Here is an 18,415-nt window from a genome sequence, read left to right on the forward strand (position 1 = left end):
ACCCCTGTCCCCCCCCCCCCGTGCTTTTGAGGAGCCATGAGGCTGCGGGAGCCAGTAGGAAGGCGGGGGGGGGAGCAGGGGGGGAAAAAAGCCTCATGGCTCCTCAAAGGCCCTTCTCATCTTGGTTGACAAGCTTGTTTGTCAATGCAATGCTGAGAACTGGAAACTCTACTCTGACCACAGTCTTACTCTTTCCTCTACCCAGTGGATTCCCCTGCCAGTATTCCTGATTGTTCTCCTTGTTATTCATTCAGTTCTAGCTAGATTTTCTGTAGATCCTGCTGGAATTAAAAGAATAAAGTTGAGATTACGCAGTAAAGCCTTAGTTGTATAGACCCCCATACAGGCACACAAGCAATGGGCAAAATCTGAAATTGGATTTTGCTCCAGAATAATAGACAATCTGTTTGGTAAAGCAGATTGGAGAACCATTGCTTCTGAACATTTGCAAATGTGGTATCCCCTGCCCATGTGTTTTGTCTCACGTGTTGGTAGAAATCTAAGGGTCTTCCATGACTGGTACTTAAAATTGGCATTATTTGCAAATATTTTATAAATTTTGTTTAATCTGCAATGGCTCTAAAGGCAGTCAAAAAAGAAAAAATGTGAGCATTTATTTAATTAGATTTCTAGACCGCCCCCTCTCCCCGAAGGGACTCATCACACATCATACATTCCAACCAAAAATTAGTTTTGGTTGAAAAGTCAGAATCGGGATGAGCCGTGGAGAATGGTATAAAGAAATAGTGTTTGATATTTGTTAAGCAAAAGATATGCTAAAGAAAAAATTACAATATAAAGCTACTAATATAGCTAAAATTGGAGCAGTATAGTTGAGGCAAGAAAACATGTGAATGGTGCAAACAAGAGCTCTCATCAAAGCAGCATTGAAATTATAAGCAGGCAAAAAGATCAGCAAGAAAAGGATTTGGATATTTATACTGATGGATCACACAAGTCACATTTAGCAAATTGTGTTAGCAAAGAATGCTGAAATACAAAATTGCCACCTAGATACTATAATTCAGAGGAAGGATGGGTTATATAGTAGATTTTCATGACTTTGCCAGAAGTCAGAAAGTGGTATCACAAGCAGGGGCCTTAGAATGCATGGCATAGATTCTGCCAGGATGGTTTACACGGTGTCCAACGTTTTAATTTATGTTTAATGAAAAACTTTAAAAAAAAGAGGAGGTGATAAAGATGTCCCTTGGAGACACGGAACTTGTTGACAATGTTCCCATTCATTCTTTGGGGAAAATGTACTCAAAATTTGACAATGTAAGTGCATAGTTTTGCCTGCTAAAATCAATTACCTATCCTATGATCCAGAGAATGATTTTGTCGAATAAAACATTTTGGATGAAGAAATGATTGGGTTGATGGGCAATCTGAAGAAGAAAGAGACATAAGAGGGCCTTAGATACTACTGCTCAGTCAGAAATCTTCAACTTTACTACAGTTGGAAAGCAGTAAAAATTCCAATGTTGGCAAATAGCTGGGTGTGTGTGTGTGGAATCACTTCGCGGAATTGCAGTTTGAAGGAATGGAAAAAGGAAAACCATTGAACTTGCACTACTGAGAAGATGAAGGGATATCAGGTTGGATACTTCTAGAGGCTATGCCAGCGAGAAAGAGGAAGACGAGGGATGAGGAGGAAAAGGAATTGCCAATCCCAGAACAAAGTAGTGATCATGCTCAGTGACAGGATAGGTTTTCCTCTGATCATAAAACCCAACCTTCAAGACATAACCTGAAGCACCATGTTTCCTAGATATGGGTGAAATTGGATACTTTCTTCAAACCAATCCTTAATATTGGCTTTTTCATGATTAGAAATAAAGTTGAGTTGGTTTCTCAGATAAAAGTGTGTTCGTTGTGGTAAAAAAATCACAATGAATCAATGAATAATTGGCTTTATAGAAATTCCATTCTCAACTGGTCCGGTCAATCAAAGTTTCACAATAAGTCGCTTTAATGACTGTTCAAAATTATCACAGATCCAGAATGAGCGCGTTAGTCTGTAAAGCACCTGGTCATTGCAAAATATCATCCCTCCCCCTCATCACATGACCACATTTTGGGTGCCTGGTAACTGGCTCATCTTTGCAATCGGTTGCAGTATCCCATGGTCACATGACTGTGATCTCTGATATATATATTTTTGCCGGTTTCTGGCAAAAAACTTCCATTCAAAAGAATGACTTCACACTTTTTTCCAGCATTTGGTTAACAATGGTAGATTTGCTTAATCACTGCAGTGATTTACTTAATGATCACTGTAAAACATGTTGCAAAACCCGGTACATTCACCTGGGTGCCTTAACTTACCAGAATTTCAGGAAATCCAGTCCCAAATGCAGTCTAAAGTCAAGGACTACCTATATCGATCTTAATTTTTTTATATGATCCAAAATCCTAGCATCAGAAAAAAAATATTATTATCCTACAGTACTGCTCATATCTAATTATCAACCTGTTTTGGAGCAGAGTATTGCTTGACATTCATAGTTCCTTGTGAAATTTTGGCTGCAAAGATTGCGGGAGCTGGACTTCTAGAAAAGATTAGAGTTTTGCTGATGCAGTTACCCATGAAGCCCCCCAATGTTTAACTGAACTAAACACTCACCTCAGAGAGATTGTTGTTGGAGAACAAAGTGTATGAGGATCCTTTTTCATGTCCTTTCATGTGACTTTTGAGGCTATACTGTGTGCTAAAGGCCTTTTCACACCCATTGCTGGGACAAAAGAAAGGTCTCTCACCTACAGTGGAAGAAATCAACAGATGGATCAATCAAACCAAAGATACAAGTCCATCAATCTCTGGATTCCAGCAGATCCACAATTTTGAATACTTACAACAGACATATTTCTAAATTCACTGCAGGGGATGAGAACTAGGCTCTTAATAAGCAGAATCCTAATGTAGTAAATTACAACACCCTTATCAAAACTAGTAGGCCCTGTCAATGTTCACCAAACATGTTTACTTTCTTAAGCTCCGTAAAAGAATTCAGGGGTCAGAAGTCCTCCAGGTCTTACCAGTGTGTGTCCTGACATGTGTCTTCAGATGATGGCTAACAGCAAAGGCTTTCCCACAGCCATCATGGTCACACCTATGGGAGAAAGCAGGGAGACTTACAGCATCACCTTTGCAACCTTGCAGTGTGCCAGCTTCAGCTCCATTCAGGCAAGCTGGCTTTGTAAGAGCACTTGTGACAGTGATGGTTGGTTGCTAAGCTGAGTAACAACAATATATGTGTTATGGCCACAAAAAGGGCAAATCAGTTTTAGGCTGCATCAAAAGGAATGAAAAGGTAAAGGCGTCCCCATGGGTTTTATCCCACAAGCTGTGACTGACTTTAGGGAGCAGTGCTCATCTCTGTTTTTTAAGCCAAAGAGCCAGCGTTGTCTGAAGATATTTCTGTGGTGTGCCCAGCATGACATCAGCACAGATTGAACGGTGAAAAGGAATGTTTCAAAATTAGGAGATTTCCTCTCCTCGGGTCCTATCTTGAGTGCTAGAAGAGGTTTAGAAATGGATGAAACCCACAAAGACACCGAAGAAGCTTTAGCTTTGAAGAGAAGACTAGGGGATAGAATAGAATTCAAATACTTATATTCTCTATTGGTTTGGAGAATAGGACATGGACCAACAAATTTAAGCTACAGGGGGGGCAGATTCCAGTTGAGTATTTTAATAAGAAAAACACTTTTACAATGGACTGAATTACTCAAAAAGAGGTGGTGGTAGAGAGGCGGTGAAGGAATTCTGCCTTTCCTTCAGGAACAAAAGTGGCTTAGATGGCAATTTTTCTTGATATTATCCTCACATCCCCATGTGGTAGGCTGGGCTGGGAGAGTGTACATGCCACAGGTTTCCCACTAACTTTCTACAATAAGGGTGAATTGAGGTTGAGTTTGCTGGTCTTAACCTAACACCTTAACAACTATGCCACTGGATACAAGGAGTAGATATTAGATATAAAACATTTTAACCTAGATTTCTTCGTTGAGCAAGGGATTCAATTTAGTGGCCTAAATGGCCCCATCAACTCTGGAATTCTCATGCAAATGAACAGAAATATGCAATAAATATCTTGCATCTGCTCTGAAAGCATTGAATTGGCTCTAGGTCTGCCATGTGTGAATGGCAAGACCAACATGGTAGAGAAACTGGATTATCTTCAGTGTCTAAGTGCCTTCTTCCACAGGCATCAACTCCTTAGCTGAGATGACATGAGACCCTCTTGATGGTGTGCACCTATTATGGACTATTTAGAGGGCAACCTGAGGACATATGCGTATGTGGCTCCAGCTACTGACATTTCTATTAGCCTAAAGCAGTGATGGCTAACCTTTTCCGAACTGAGTGCCTAAAGCTCAAGCACATGCCCGAACCCCCAAAATACAATGGGTGCGCTGCTTCTGTGCATGCGCCCCACCCCTGCTCATGCACGCACCCCCTGCATGCACTCTGCCCCCACACATGTGCTCTGCCATCGACGCACACTGCCCCCTCACACATGTGTGGGTGCCCCCCCCAAGGATACCAGGCAGAGACCCGAAGATCAGCTGGCTGACAGGAGGTGCCCGCGCATGCATGGCAGAGCTGAACTGGGGCGACAGCTTGCGTGCCCACAGAGAGGGCAACGCATGCCATAGGTATGCCATCACGGGCCTAAAGTATATGAAGCTTTCAGGAGCTGCTTAAGGCATATGCATTCATCCATGAATTTGGTCACCAAAGCACTGCCAGTCTGGCCTGATTATTCCGTGATATAAAATTAGGGAACACATTTAACTTCGGTTTTCATGAATGATCGTTTATGAGTTTTCTTGTAAATTGTTTGCCTTAACCTGCATGCAGGGCCACCTCTTTCTTTTGTGCCCACCAAACTAATGGTTGAGATGGGGAGGTAAAGCAGGACTCCAATATTAATCTCGGAATATGTGTGGGTATGTTGGGACCAGTGAAAGTCAGCTCATCAAGTCAACTGAAACCAAAATCCAAGAGAAGTTTTGACGCTTCTGAGCTTTTGCAAAAAGGGACATCTCTGCATCAAGCTGATCTTCTCCACCTGAATAAGAGTAAAACTACTTGTTTTTCTATGGCAAACTAGTTAATGTTGAGTGACACTGAACAAATGAATCTGTGCACTCTGCCAGACAACTGAACATTTGCCAGAGGGGTACACACTGGAAATGTGTTTGGGAATTTACACATTATAGGCCTCAGTGAATAAACTGCTTCCAAAAAGTCCCAGCAGAAAGGCGGTACTCTGCCTTTTTAAAACCCTGCAAAGGGTCCAGGATAGATGCAGCAACCAGACCACTTACCTGAATGGCTTCTCTCCAGTGTGAGTCCGAATGTGTTTCCGCAGATCACTGAGGGTTGTAAAGTACTTGCTGCAACCTTCTGACTCACAGTTAAATGTTTTCCCCGTATGAAGCCTCTGATGGGCTTTTAACCTAAAGAAGAAGGGGGTTGGAGAATGTCTCTTCTGCTCCAAGACATGCCCTGCAGTGAAAGAGCAAGGCCCATCTGACATGATTACGGATTTGGGCCAAGGTTCTACACACTGAAAACACCCATCAAAGCCAACATTTTAGAGGAAGATATTGTGTGGGTGATGTACATCAGGTATAAATTCTGCAAGAGCAACAAGCACTGATGTGAGAGATCTGGGGAGTGGGCACAGGGCAGAGTAAAATATATTTCATCAGGGCATTAGTCCATTCAACCAGGAGTACCCATTTCTCTCTCTCTCTCTCCATGTGTAAGCAGTAATTTCTCCTGATGAATATGAGATTTCCAAAATTCATCCTCTTACCTGTACAATGTATTGAAGGCTTTTTCACAACCTTGAACATCACACTCAAAGGGCTTCTCCTTGGTGTGCACCCGGACATGGATTTTCAGGCTGTAAGATGTCAGAAAGGCCTTCCCACACCCCTCCTGATTGCACACAAAGGTGTACTCCCCACGGTGGGTCTTTTGGTGGGTGCGCAGGTTGCCTGCAGTGCTGTAGGTACGAGGGCAGCCCTCAAATGTGCACTGGTAGCGCTTCACCTGTCAGAAAAACAAGCATAATTCAAATCAATAATGGCCCAATCCATTTCACAGAGCTACTAGAAGAGAAACTAAATGTTTCAGTTCAGGAGGCAGCAAAAGCAGCACTGTTTCCATGTTATGCAAATATAGCTGTAAGCTCTGATTAGAATCAGAGGAGATCCTTCTTTGTTCGTGTCCATAAACAGTCCTATGACCCTGCCCTTTGCTTGTGGATTAGGGGGCACAATAAGGACTTTTAGATTCAGAAGAGCACGCAAGAGAAATGTGAGCTCTATGCTAAAGTAGGCTCCCCAGCTTTTCCTTGTAGGTTATTTTATGCAACTTTAAGAAATGTATAGATCACTTCACTTGAGAGCTATCCTAAATGTCTTCAGTGAATGCAACTGACATTTTAACAGCATCAATATAATATAAAAATAGTGAACGTCATGAATCATCAAACACCAATTACAATGTAAATGTTGTATCATAACACTGCATATGAATCATCATTTACCCCTTATAAATATGTTTCGGCCAGTTGCATAGTGAAAATGAGACTCATTCCAGACTTCTTAGAAATTTTTTAAAAAGTCTACTTATGGGGATGAATAGAGGACACATGAACTTGACATTACTGTGACGATGAGGAAGATCTACAGGAAACTATAATTAGGCTTTACTGTACCCAGTAAAAGTGATTTGTTCATAGCTGACATTATAGCCCAAAGAATACATATACAAATACATTCATAGAATATAGTTAAGGTTTCCTTGGAGAAAATCTCTATCAACAATGGACAAAGTCTATGTCCTCTACACAGATTTCTTTGAAGAGGCTTTCCTTCAGTTAGCAATCCACTACAATACAAAAGTTTGCTGCATAGATATGAAGGATAGGTGCAGCTCAGATATTGAGAGCATTTTGTGGAAGCTTCAAAATACAGTGAAAAATGACTGGGTTCCTATCCTCGCAGCACATATTTCCAAAATGGACACCCTGGGTGGATTGGAACTCCCAGAGTTTTTCCCTCCAGTCATATCTTCAACATAGCTAATCTCCTTTATGTAAATACCAGATCCTGTATCCCAGTCAGATAATTGTACGACAAGCTCTTACTAAAAATCCCAGTTACTCTTGCTTCCCATAGCTAAATTAAAGGAAAACCTTTAACAGGGTTTGCAGTGAGTAATTTACTTTGAAGGATTTGGAGGAAGTGTAATAGGTATACTGAGAATGCTATATACAAAACTTGCATAAAGTAGCTTTACTTTTGCTTCCTTTTCTATGCAATGTGAAATCTTCTGAATGATTGCATTTATGCCTCACTCTGTATGCATAAAATCTCAATGCAGAGATAGAACAGCTTTTATCGAAGCCTTCCAGACAAGCCAGATCTTATGTATTCCCTGGAAGGTCATAAGAGTGGGAGCAAGTTGTTTCAAAGCAGAGAAGCAGCTAGCAGGACTGTTTCCTCTATGCCCCTTTCTAACAGGATGAGACATTCAAGCAGGCACTTTCTACTCACCTGAGTAAGACAGGCAGAATTTTCTCTTTATGGTCATGTGACTGGGATGCTGCTAAATGCCATAAGTGCAGCAGGTTGCCTAGTACCTGGCATGCAAGTTACATACCCGGAGAGGCAGCCATCAACCAAAACATCAGTCACCAAGTGGCTGAAATTAAGGGCCACCTGTACTTCTAACTTTTTCTAAAAAACTGAGTATTATTATCACTTTTAAATCATGTGACAATGAGATTTTGACTGAAAGTGATTTTGAATGCTTGACAAGTACCCCATTGTGAAACTGCAAAAGAAATACTTTATTTTAAACTTCTCACTGAATCAAAAACTTGAAGCTAAGAGAACTGCTCTCTGAATTTACAATTTTAAAACAACTGAAAGTTCAAAGATGTATGTAAAAACTTATTAAACATAATTCCTTATCTCAATCACTGGATCCTTTCTCTTAATTTTAGTACTGAAAATTCCCAAGCCCATATGTCAATAATCATGAACAGAATTTAGAGATAGCAAGGTTATCTGACTGATCAGGAAAACATTCCTATAACTCTTTTTAAGCCTCCTCTCTGTCTTTTTTATAAAATGCGACTGAGCATTTTGGAGCAATTTAAAAATGTATTGGAGTAGATATACAAAAAACTACAAAATGCCAGGATTTTAAGATGTAAAAAAATCAGACCAAGATAAATTGCTTCAGATCATTTTCCATCTTTAATATAAGATATAAGCTGTACAATTCAATTGAAAAACAAATTGAAATATTTTGGGGGAAAATAACATTAAAACATCCAATAAAATGGTTGCTTAAGTGTGCACACCCTCTTATAAGAAGGGATGTGGCTGTGTTCAGAATTAACCAATCAAATTCAAACTGATGGTAAATAGTACACACCTGCCATCAAGTAAGGTGACTCTGATCAAACCATATAAATTTCAGCTTTTCTAGTAGGATTTTTCTGACATTTAGTTGCTTCTTACAGCAAAAGGCATCATCTGCAAAGAGCTTACAAACCATCAAAAGGATCTCAGTGCTGGAAAGTTTCAGTTGGGGGAGCTGTATAAAAAAATTTCCAAGGCATCATATACCATGGAACACAGTGAAGACAGTTATCAAACAAGTGGGGAAAAATTGAGACAATAGTGAATTAACAAGAATTGGATGTCCCTCCAAAATTGAGGGGAAAAACAAGAAAACTGGTCCAAGAAGCTGCCAAGAGACCTATAGCAACATTAAAGGAGCTGCAGCAATGCCTGGCAAGTACTGAATGCTTACTACATGTGACAACAGTTTATCCTTCATATGCCTGGGCTATGGGGTAGGATGACAAGACAGAAGCTTTTCTCTTAGAAAGAAAAACATCCAAACCCAGCTACATTTTTCATTTTTGACAAAAGCATATGGGCAAATGAGTCTTTAATAAGACCAAGTTGGAATTTTGTGTATAACTCCAAAATTTATGTTTGGCACAAAAACAACACTCTGCATCACCAAAAATACCCTACACCCACAGCGAATCATGTTGGTAGTAACATGCTTTTGGTCTGCTTTTCTTCAACTGAAACTGAGGCTTTAGTCAAGGTGGGGGGAATTATGAACAGTTCTAAATACCAGTCAATTTGGGCCCAAATCTTTCAGTCCTCTACTTAAAATGCTGAGGATGAATGTCACCTTTCAACACCACGACCCAAAGAATATCTCCAAATCAACAAAAGAATGATTTCACCAGAAGATCAAAGTTTTGGAATGGCCCGGCCAGAGCCCAGACCCAAATCCAATTGGAAATCTGAAGAGGACTTCCCAAGGCAAAGCTGATACTGACAGACACCAACCCCAAAATACTGCTTCAAAGTATTAGTTTAAGGCTGTGTACACTTATGCAATCATGTTACTATACTTTTATATTTCTCCCCCAAAAAACTATTTCAGTTTTTCAATTGATTTGCACAGCTCACATATATTAAAGGTGAAAAAAATTCTGAAGTAATTAATCTTGGTCTGGTTTTTACATTTCAAACACATGGGGTGTGTAGACTTTTTACATCTTACAATTGGGACCATCAGCCAAGAAATATTGGCTGGTGGAAACTAGATGTGCCTTTTCTGGTTCTCCCTGTCCTTTGGAATATCATTCCTTCAGAAAGTGGGATGACCCTGCTGGCCTTCCATAAGGTTGTGAAAACTTGGTTGTGTGCCCAGGCCTGGGTCCCGAGTATGTTAAAGGGCCCCGTTTCTTGGTTATATTAACATATTAATATTTATGGCAACAGTTTTACTCATGACTAAATATAGTGCATATATTTATGTTTTATGATATATGCTGTCCAGAGTCACTGGCTGAAATAAATAAATAAATAAATGAAAACATAAAAAAACAAAATTGGTTTAGAAATTTAAGCACCTCAACTTATGTATTTTGGCATATTTTAAGCTCCTAAAATGCAAAAGAAAATCATTTTCTCAGACAAACCAGAATTGAATAACTTTTTAACATGAGCCAAAATTCTTTCAATAAAGAACTTATTCCAGAAGGCTCTCAGAAAGAGGGTCCCATTTAAGCTGGCAACTTACTTCTTTAAGCTTGGTTTCAGGGCACTCTGACTGCAAAGTGAGGGTGGCCCCCTCAATGTTCCGCGGCATGGGAGTTGAGCCAGGATTGATAGTCAAATGGATCTGATCTGGCGAAATAATATGCTGCACGTAGCCCTGGGAGATGCCTTCATGATCGGCCATCAAGTGAAATCTATCATCCTGTAAGAAAGGCAGAAGCAGCCTGCTTTGCCCTTCCTCCTCCTCGTCTTCCTCCTCCTCCTCCTCCTCCTCCTCCAACGGCTCCTGGTCTTGCTCAATGAGGACCGTCGTCCTGTCATAGACTGTCCCGGAGGAAGGTGAGGCCAGGCCATTCTGGTCATCAAATCTGATCAGTTTGTCATCTCGATCCAAGTCATCTTCCTCCACCTCGTAGTAGATGACATGCTGCGGGCTGTTCTCCCCCATGGCTCAGTGGAGTTCAGGGACGGACACAGGAGGAAGACGGTGCGAATTGCCTGCAAAGAAGGAAAGGGAAAAACCGTGAACGAGACAGGCTCCGATCACCCAGAAACCAACTTCCGGTCGCCGTTTATTTCCGAGACCCGGAGGACCGGCCCTCCGCCCCCGGACCCAGGCAGTTCGGAGAGCCGGCTAGTCGGCCACACCGCCGCATTTCGCCCGCCGACTACGAAGGCCCCGCAACAGCAGCAGCAGCAGCAGCAGCGCTGAGCCAGCCGGGCCCGGCACCGCCTGCAGAGGCCGTGCCTCACCGGGTGCCCTCAGCGCCGGGTCAGGCCCGGGCGGAGCCGCCGCCATGTTGTGGGTCGTCTTTCGCCGCCGCCGTTCTCTCCGCCGCCACCAGAGTCTCCGCAGGCCGCCGCGCTTCCGCTTCCGGCCAGCCCGTCGTGACGCCGTGCTTCCGGCCCGGGCCCTGACCCCGCCTCCCAGTGGCTTCCTATTGGCGACTCTCGCCATCAGGTGGCGCTGTTCCTGCGTGGGGTCTCTCCTCCCTCCCCCTGTTCTGGATGAAGGAGCCCCCCCCCGCATCGCCTCAGGTGCAGAGCCGCTGTCGAGCCGAAGTCCAAGGGCCAGTCCCGGTTCTAATACCTGGTGGAAGCTGGGAAGTGGTTTATTTTTCCGTCTTTCTGTGTTTTTCCCCATATCTTAGTATGGCCACAAACTCTGTACTAATGCTTACCAGTATCAAGGATACAATTTACTAAGCTAGAATTAATTCCTAAGAACTAATTTCTTACAGTATTCAATAATATAAGCAGGAGCCAATAACAAAAGCTCAATTCATCGTATCGGAAAGAAACAGCAAACATTGCTTTGCTTACTAGGCTCCTTCATTATTATTTGCAAAATGCAGAGTGAAAAACTATCCAACCCCATTTTTGCCCAGGTTCAGAGTTTGACCTTAATTTACAATCCAATATATTGTACAAATTGAAAGTATAGGATTATGTTCTAGTCCAGTGGTGGGCAACCTTTTTTTTCAACTGAGCCAAATCTCGCCAAAACCACGATTGAAATTTACTTTGAGAGCCACATTTTTAAAACCGAAAATACATAGGATGGTACACTGTTTTTAGTTTCAATAAGTTTTTATTGAGAATATTCTGCATGCAAGTATCCACATAGGTCGGGAGGATACAAATAACACAACTAATAAAACAAAAAACTTTAGAACGATATTATTTATCGATAACGTTAAATTCCGTAAAATTTGCCTTACAATGTAGAGAAAATTACATCCTGACATTGACTGACAAAGTCACAACCACTAATGTGAACATTGGCCTTGCATTTCCTTGGATAGTTTGAGTAAGTCAGGTTTGTATGTTGTTGTTTTTAATTTCATCTCTCTCTCCCACTTTCTTTTTTTCTTTTTCTTTCTCTCTCTCTCTCTGGGTCTTTGTCTCTCTCTCCCTCCCTCCCCCATCTCTGTCACTCTCTGTGTGTGTGTGTCTGTCTGTCTCTCACTCACTCTGTGTGTGTGTGTCTGTCTCTGTCTCTCCCTCTGTCTCTCTCCCCTCCCTTCCTCTCTCTCTGTCACTCTGTGTATGTGGGTGTGTCTGTCTCTCACTCATTCACTTAATCACTCACTCTGTGTGTGTCTCTCTGTCTGTCTGCCTATCTTTCTCTCCCTCCCTCCCCCTCTCTGTCTCTCTGTGTGTGTGTGTGTCTGTCTGTCTGTCTGTCAGTCTCTCTCTGATTCCCGCCCTCACTCCCTCTCTCTGTTCCTCTCTGTCTGTCTGTCTTTCTCACTCACTCACACACACACACACACACTGTGGTCACCTTGTTGAGTGTTCCAATCACATTTGAAACACTCAACAACTGGCCTGCATTTATGGTATTTTGCAGCATTCTGCAGTCATAGGACCAAAATTGGTTGTCACTCGCCCGGGCTTTTGCAGAAGCTTCCCTCCGAAGCCTGAGAGGAGGGAGGGGAGCGGGCACCCGGCACACAGAAGAGCCGCATTAAAGGGTGTAAAGAGCTGCATGTGGCTCCCGAGCCGCGGGTTGCCCACCACTGTTCTAGTCGGATCCTTGCTCAGACAAGTGTAAGCAAAGTGATTAAAAACACAAGATCAGTCAGTCAGAATAGAGCTGGAAGGGACCATGGAGGTCTTCTAGTCAAACCCCTGCTCAAGCAGGAGACCAGTGGTGAAATTCATTTTTTTTTACTACAGGTTTGGTGGGCATGGCAGGGGAAGATACTGCAAAATTAACATTCCCTCACCATTCTTGGAGGAAGGATATTGCAAAATCTCCATTCCCACCCCACTCTGGGGCCAGTGAGAGGTATTTGCCAGTTCTCCGAACTACTCAAAATGTCTGCTACTGGTTCTCCAGAACCTGTCAGAACCTACTCGATTTCACCAGGAGAGCCTATACCAGCAATGGTGAATCTTTTTTTGGCTCGCGTGCCAGGAGGGGGAGTGCAGGGGGGTCGTGCGCGGGCGTGCCACACCCATAATGCAATGCACAAACCCCCTAGTGCGCATGCGCGCATGAGAGGCCCTTCCCCCCCCCATTTTTTGTATGCTTTTTTCGCCCTCCCCAGGCTCCAGAGGCTTTATAGGAGCCTGTGGAGGGCGAAAACAGCCTCCCCCCACCCCGGAGGCCCTCCGGAGGCTTCAGGGACCTTCAGGAGGCTTCCCTGAAGCCTCCAGAGGGCAAAAGACCCTACAAGCAAACCGGAAGTCACTTCTGGTTTGTTCGTAGGGTTGGTTTAAGGTCAGTTTAAGGTTGGTTTAAGGGACATTGAAGGCTCCAGAGGACTAAAAACGATCCTACAAGCAAACCAGAAGTTGGGCGGTTTTTAGTCCTCTGGAGGCTTCATGGAAGCCTCCTGAAGGTCCCTGAAACCTCCAGAGGGCTTAAACCGACCCTACTAGCAAACCAGAAGTCATTCCCGAACTTCCTGTTTGCTCCATAGGGCCGTTTTTTTGCGCTCCGGAGGCTTCATGGAAGCTCCTGAAGCCTCTGGAGGCCTCCGGGGGCAGGGGAGGCTCTTTTTGCCCTTCCCAGGCGAAAAATAAAGCCTCTGGAGCCTGGGGAGGGTGGAAAATGGTGAAAAATGGCTTTAAAAAAGGCATGGTCGCTGGCCAGCTGACAGGGCAATGCCTGTCCCAGGCCTATACTATTTCAGACATGAGGCTGCCCAGTCTCTTCTTACAAGACCTCCACTAATGAAGCACCACAACTTCTGAAAACAAGCTCTTCCACTGGTTAATTGTTCTCACTGTTAAAAGACTTTTAAAAACATTCAACAAAATGCACCTTTTTCCCTCAAAAAAAAGGGTGAAAATCTGGGTGCGTCTTATACACTGAATACAGCATTTTTGGCCTCCCGAAACCCCAACCTCTTTGCAAAAATGCCCATGCATAGCCTTTAAGAGGCTTCCAGAGTACTCCTGGGGGCTGGGGAGGGAAAAATGAGAAAAAATGGGTTATTTTTTGCTCATTTTTGCCCGCCCCCCCAAGCCCCAAGAGCACTCTATAAGACGCCTAAAGGCTATTCATGCCCTTTTTTGACAAAAAAAACTGGCCCATTTTTGTGAAACAGCCCGTTTTGGGAGGTCTGCAGAGTGCAAAAACTTTTTTAATTTGCCTCTTCAAAATCTTGGTGCGTCTTATACTCCGGTGCATCTTGTACTCTGAAAAATAGGGTAATTGCTAATTAAGTCTTTGGCAGCATTTGAAGGCTCCAGAGCAGTGGTGGGTTCCTACCGGTTCGCACCGGATCGCGCGAACCGGTTGAAGACCGAACCCGGAAGTAACCGGACCCGGAAGTAACCGGACCCGGAAGTAACCGGGAACCGGCACCGGTCCTGTCACTTTATCCCCCTTGCCATCCCAACGGAGCTCGCTCGCTCCCCCGCCCGTCCGCACTAAGCTAGCTAGCCCAGCTAGCTGCTCATTGATTGGCTGGAGTTCAGCCAATCAGTGAGCGGGCTGGAGGCGACCCGTTTAAAAGCGGGTTGTCCTCCATTTCAAAACTCCCTTCTCTTCGCTGGGAGCTTGCTGCTTCCTTCAGGTAAGCAACTAAGCGCGAGGGGGGGCGGGAGGCTAGCTTCGGCGAGGAAAGGCCTCTAGGCCTTCCCTCGCTGAAGCGGCGGGCTGGCGTGGGCCGTGCGGGCGGTGGGCAGCTAGCTTCGCCCAGGAAAGGCCTCTGGGCCTTTCCGGGACGAAGTGCCGGGGTCGCGTGGAATGCGCGGCCGTCGGGAAGCTAGCTTCGCCCGGGAAAGGCCTCTGGGCCTTTCCGGGACGAAGTGCCGGGGTTGCGTGGAACGCACGGCCGCCGGGAAGCTAGCTTCGCCCGGGAAAGGCCGCTGGGCCTTTCCGGGACGAAGCGCCGGCGTCGCGTGGAACGCGCGGCCGCCGGGAAGCTAGCTTCGCCGAGGAAAGGCTCCTGGGCCTTTCCTCGATGAAGCACCGGGCTGGCGTGGGCGGCAAACCTCTGCGAGGCTAGGCCAAAAGCCCCCCACCCTCCCCTCTCCAGCCTCGCCTGGCTGGCTAAGCCCTAAGCAGTCTTAAACAGTCTTACCTGTCCTCCTGCCTCTCTGCCTGTCTGCTGCCTGTTGCAGCATCGGAGAGCTGCTGATTCTGCCTGCTGGTAAGTAACCTGGTTTTTTTTCTTTTATTTTTTTTAATGTATTTTAAAATAATATTTTATTTATTGTGCATAGAATTTTTTTAAATAATTTTACTTAAAAGTATTGAGTATAGAATATTTTAAAATGGTTTACTTCAATTTATTGTGTATGGATTCTTTTTTTAAATTGTCTCAGACTATTTTAAAAAAGATTCTCTCCAAAATAAATTAAAATAAACCATTTTAAAATATTCTATACTCAATACTTTAAAATGTATTGTGTATAGAATTGTTTTAAATTGTTTTATTGTAATTTATTGTGTATTGAATGTTTTTAATGCTTTCATTTTAAATTATTGTGTGTGGAATAGTTTGAAATGGTTACAGTATAAATTATTGCTGGTGGAATAATGGTTACAGTTGGTACAATACCTTAAAATAGTTATAGTATAAATTATTGCTGGTGGAATACTTAACAATGGTTTTTAAGGATTTTTTTTATTTATAGAATATCTTTTTTAAATTATTGTTTGGGAATTTTTATGTTTTAATTGTTTATAAAATATATTTACTACAAGAAATGTTATTCCTTTTTGCAAATGTTTTCTTTGTGGTGCAATATGTTGCTTAAAAGTGTTCAGACCAGGTTTATATATCTCAAAGTGGGTGCTTTTCTATGGGCAGGCCAGGTTTGCCACATTTAATGTGTTTCACCCTGGTTGTTTAGGTAATTGTGAGGTGGTTGCTGGTTCTGTGAGCTTCCTGGCACTGTCCTTTATAATTTCCCACAATGCCTTGATGGTTTTTATTCCAGTGGCTTTGTCTTTCCTGTCCTTAGGGTTAGGGGGGAAAAAACACTGGTTTCATTTGCAGTCTTTGGGGGGGGGGGGGGGACAAAAAGGAGAAAGAGGGAGGAGGTGGGGGAAAGTGGGATCCTTGCTGCTTTCTGAGCTTGGTGGTTTTTTTTACAGACATTTCACTACCAAACTAGGTAACATCATCAGTGCTAGATGAGGTTGTGGGGAAAGGAGGAGGAGGAGAAGTCGAAGGACAAAAAGGAAAAAGATAAGGAGGGAGAGGACTGTGGGGTCCTTTGGTGTTCTCTGAACCTGGTGGTTTTTAATTATTTTTAGGGAATTTTTATTTATTTATTGTTTATAGAATGTTTATTACAAGAAATGTTATTCCTTTTTGCAAATGTTTTATTTGTGATGCAATATGTTGCTTTTAAGTGTACAGGTTGGTGTATGGTATGTGTCTCAAGGTGGCTTCTTTTCTATGGGCAGGCCAGGTTGGTGCAAGGCAGCTTTGCCAGATTTTGTGTGTTTCTGTGTGATACCTGGTTGTTTAGGTAATTGTGAGGTGGTTGCTGGTTCTGTGAGCTTCCTGGCACTGTCCTTTATAATTTCCCACAACGCCTTGATGGTTTTTATTCCTGTGGCTTTGTCTTTCCTGTTCTTAGGGTTAGGGAAAAAAACTGGTTTCATCTGCAGTCTTTTGGGGGGGGATTGTTTTTTTGTGTGTGTGTGTGTGTGTTTTCCTGGCACTGTCATAGTTTGTGTTTGTGGGTATGTAATGTCCTGCAGTTATCTACACATTAATAATGATCAAGTACTAATAATATTTCCTTATACATTTTAATGACCTTTCCTTTCATAATTGGTGTTTTCTTTCATACTTTTAGATTTCTAATTGCTGTTTCTGTTAGTTAGCAATTGATAAAACAAATTCCACGTGAAAAAGTATTCAAAGCCTTCTTGGTTTTAATTGTCAATTTATTCATTCTTGCACATTCTAATATTTATTCATTTTCATATCTTTGTTTTTTCCACTGTTGTGCAAACACAATTCCAACAGCTGTTAACATGTGTAAAATTAAATATGTATTTATTCCCTTTGAAATACAAGTAGTAAGTAGTAAGCTACTTACCTTCTGTAAGTAGCTCTTTTATTGTTTTGTGTACTTATTTTAATCTTATTTAAGTAGTAAGTGCACAAAATAATAAATTTCCTTTTTTATATTTTCTTTTTGTAGATCATTCATTGGGGCAAAAAATTCAGTGACATTGTCTTGGCCACTCCCACCCGGTCACATGGCCGGCAAGCCACTCCCACCAGGTCACATGGCTGGCAAGCCACTCCCACAAAGGAGGCCACACCCACAGAGTAGGTTCCAAAAAATTTTGAAACCCACCACTGCTCCAGAGGGCAAAAAATTGACTTATAGGGAACCCAGAAGTTTGGGAATTGTGACTTCCTGTTTGGCCGTAGGGCCATTTTTCACCCTGAGGCTCCCCTGAAGGCTTTGGAGGGCAAAAATGAGCAAATGATGAGCAAACCAGAAGTGACTTCCGGGTTCCCTGTAGGGCCAGTTTTTGCCCTCCGGAGCCTTCAGGGAAATCTCCTGAAGCCTCCGGAGGGTGAAAAACAGCCTCAAAAGAAGGCCGAAGTCAGCTGGCCAGTGCACACATGTGCGCTGGCCAGCTGACAGGACAACACCTCGCGTGCCCTGACAAATGGCTCCGCGTGCCACCTGTGGCATGTGTGCCATAGGTTCGCCATCACAGCCCTAGAACATAGACATTGGGTCCTATCTTTTTTTTTCTTTTAAGAGTCCTGTAATCCCTTGAATTAGAGTGGAGTTGGGGCAACTGAATAGAGTTCAAGTGTTTTTGACTGGCTGCCCTTCCTGACAGCTATGTGGAGTTCACAGCAAACAATTATTAATTGCATCCAAAGAAAGAAATATCTGCCGCTACCTAGGATCAAACTCACAGCCTTCGGATTGTGAGGTGAGAGCTCCACCTCTCGGCCACTGTGCTGCTTAAACTCTGGGCCCTGTCTAACAACATGAAATTCATTGGCAAGAAAAGCAAGTTTTTACATTAGGCAAGAAAAACCAAATGTAGAGGTATAAAATAAGTGGACTCTGGCAGCAACTGCAAGAAGGATCTAGGAGTTCTAGTGGCCAATCACTTAAATATGAGCCAGCCATGTGCTGCAGCAACCAAAAAGGCCAATGCATCCCTAGGCTGCCCTAACAGAGGAATAGCATCATGATCACATGAACTCTAGTACTACTTTATAAGGCCTTCATTATACGTGGAATATTGCATCCCGGTTTGGTTGCCACAATATAAAAAAGAGGTTGAGACTCTGGAAAGAGTGCAGAGAAGAGCAACAAATATGATTAGGGG

General features: G+C 43.2%; 2 protein-coding genes across 4 annotated transcripts in view; one reads left to right on the forward strand and one right to left on the reverse strand.

Moving 5' to 3' along the window:
- MTF1 (metal regulatory transcription factor 1) overlaps positions 1-11,038 on the reverse strand; it is a 34,900-nt gene extending 23,862 nt beyond the window's left edge. For 2 of the 3 annotated variants that reach the window (XM_081962326.1, XM_081962325.1), the window contains exons 1-6: positions 10,882-11,038; positions 10,151-10,626; positions 5,835-6,073; positions 5,341-5,472; positions 3,043-3,116; positions 2,630-2,763 (exon numbers count right to left, since the gene is read on the reverse strand). In XM_081962326.1, the coding sequence (XP_081818452.1) occupies positions 2,630-2,763; positions 3,043-3,116; positions 5,341-5,472; positions 5,835-6,073; positions 10,151-10,576 (1,005 nt within the window). In that variant the 5' untranslated portion in view covers positions 10,577-10,626; positions 10,882-11,038. The remainder of the gene's footprint in view (positions 1-2,629; positions 2,764-3,042; positions 3,117-5,340; positions 5,473-5,834; positions 6,074-10,150; positions 10,627-10,881) is intronic. The other variant, XM_081962327.1, reaches the window with a different exon arrangement.
- LOC309396890 (uncharacterized protein) overlaps positions 1-18,415 on the forward strand; it is a 393,556-nt gene that overhangs the window by 67,738 nt on the left and 307,403 nt on the right. The window lies entirely within an intron of this gene.

This window comes from Natrix helvetica (assembly GCF_964273705.1).
Source record: "Natrix helvetica genome assembly, chromosome: 9".
Taxonomy (NCBI): Eukaryota; Metazoa; Chordata; class Lepidosauria; order Squamata; family Natricidae; genus Natrix; species Natrix helvetica.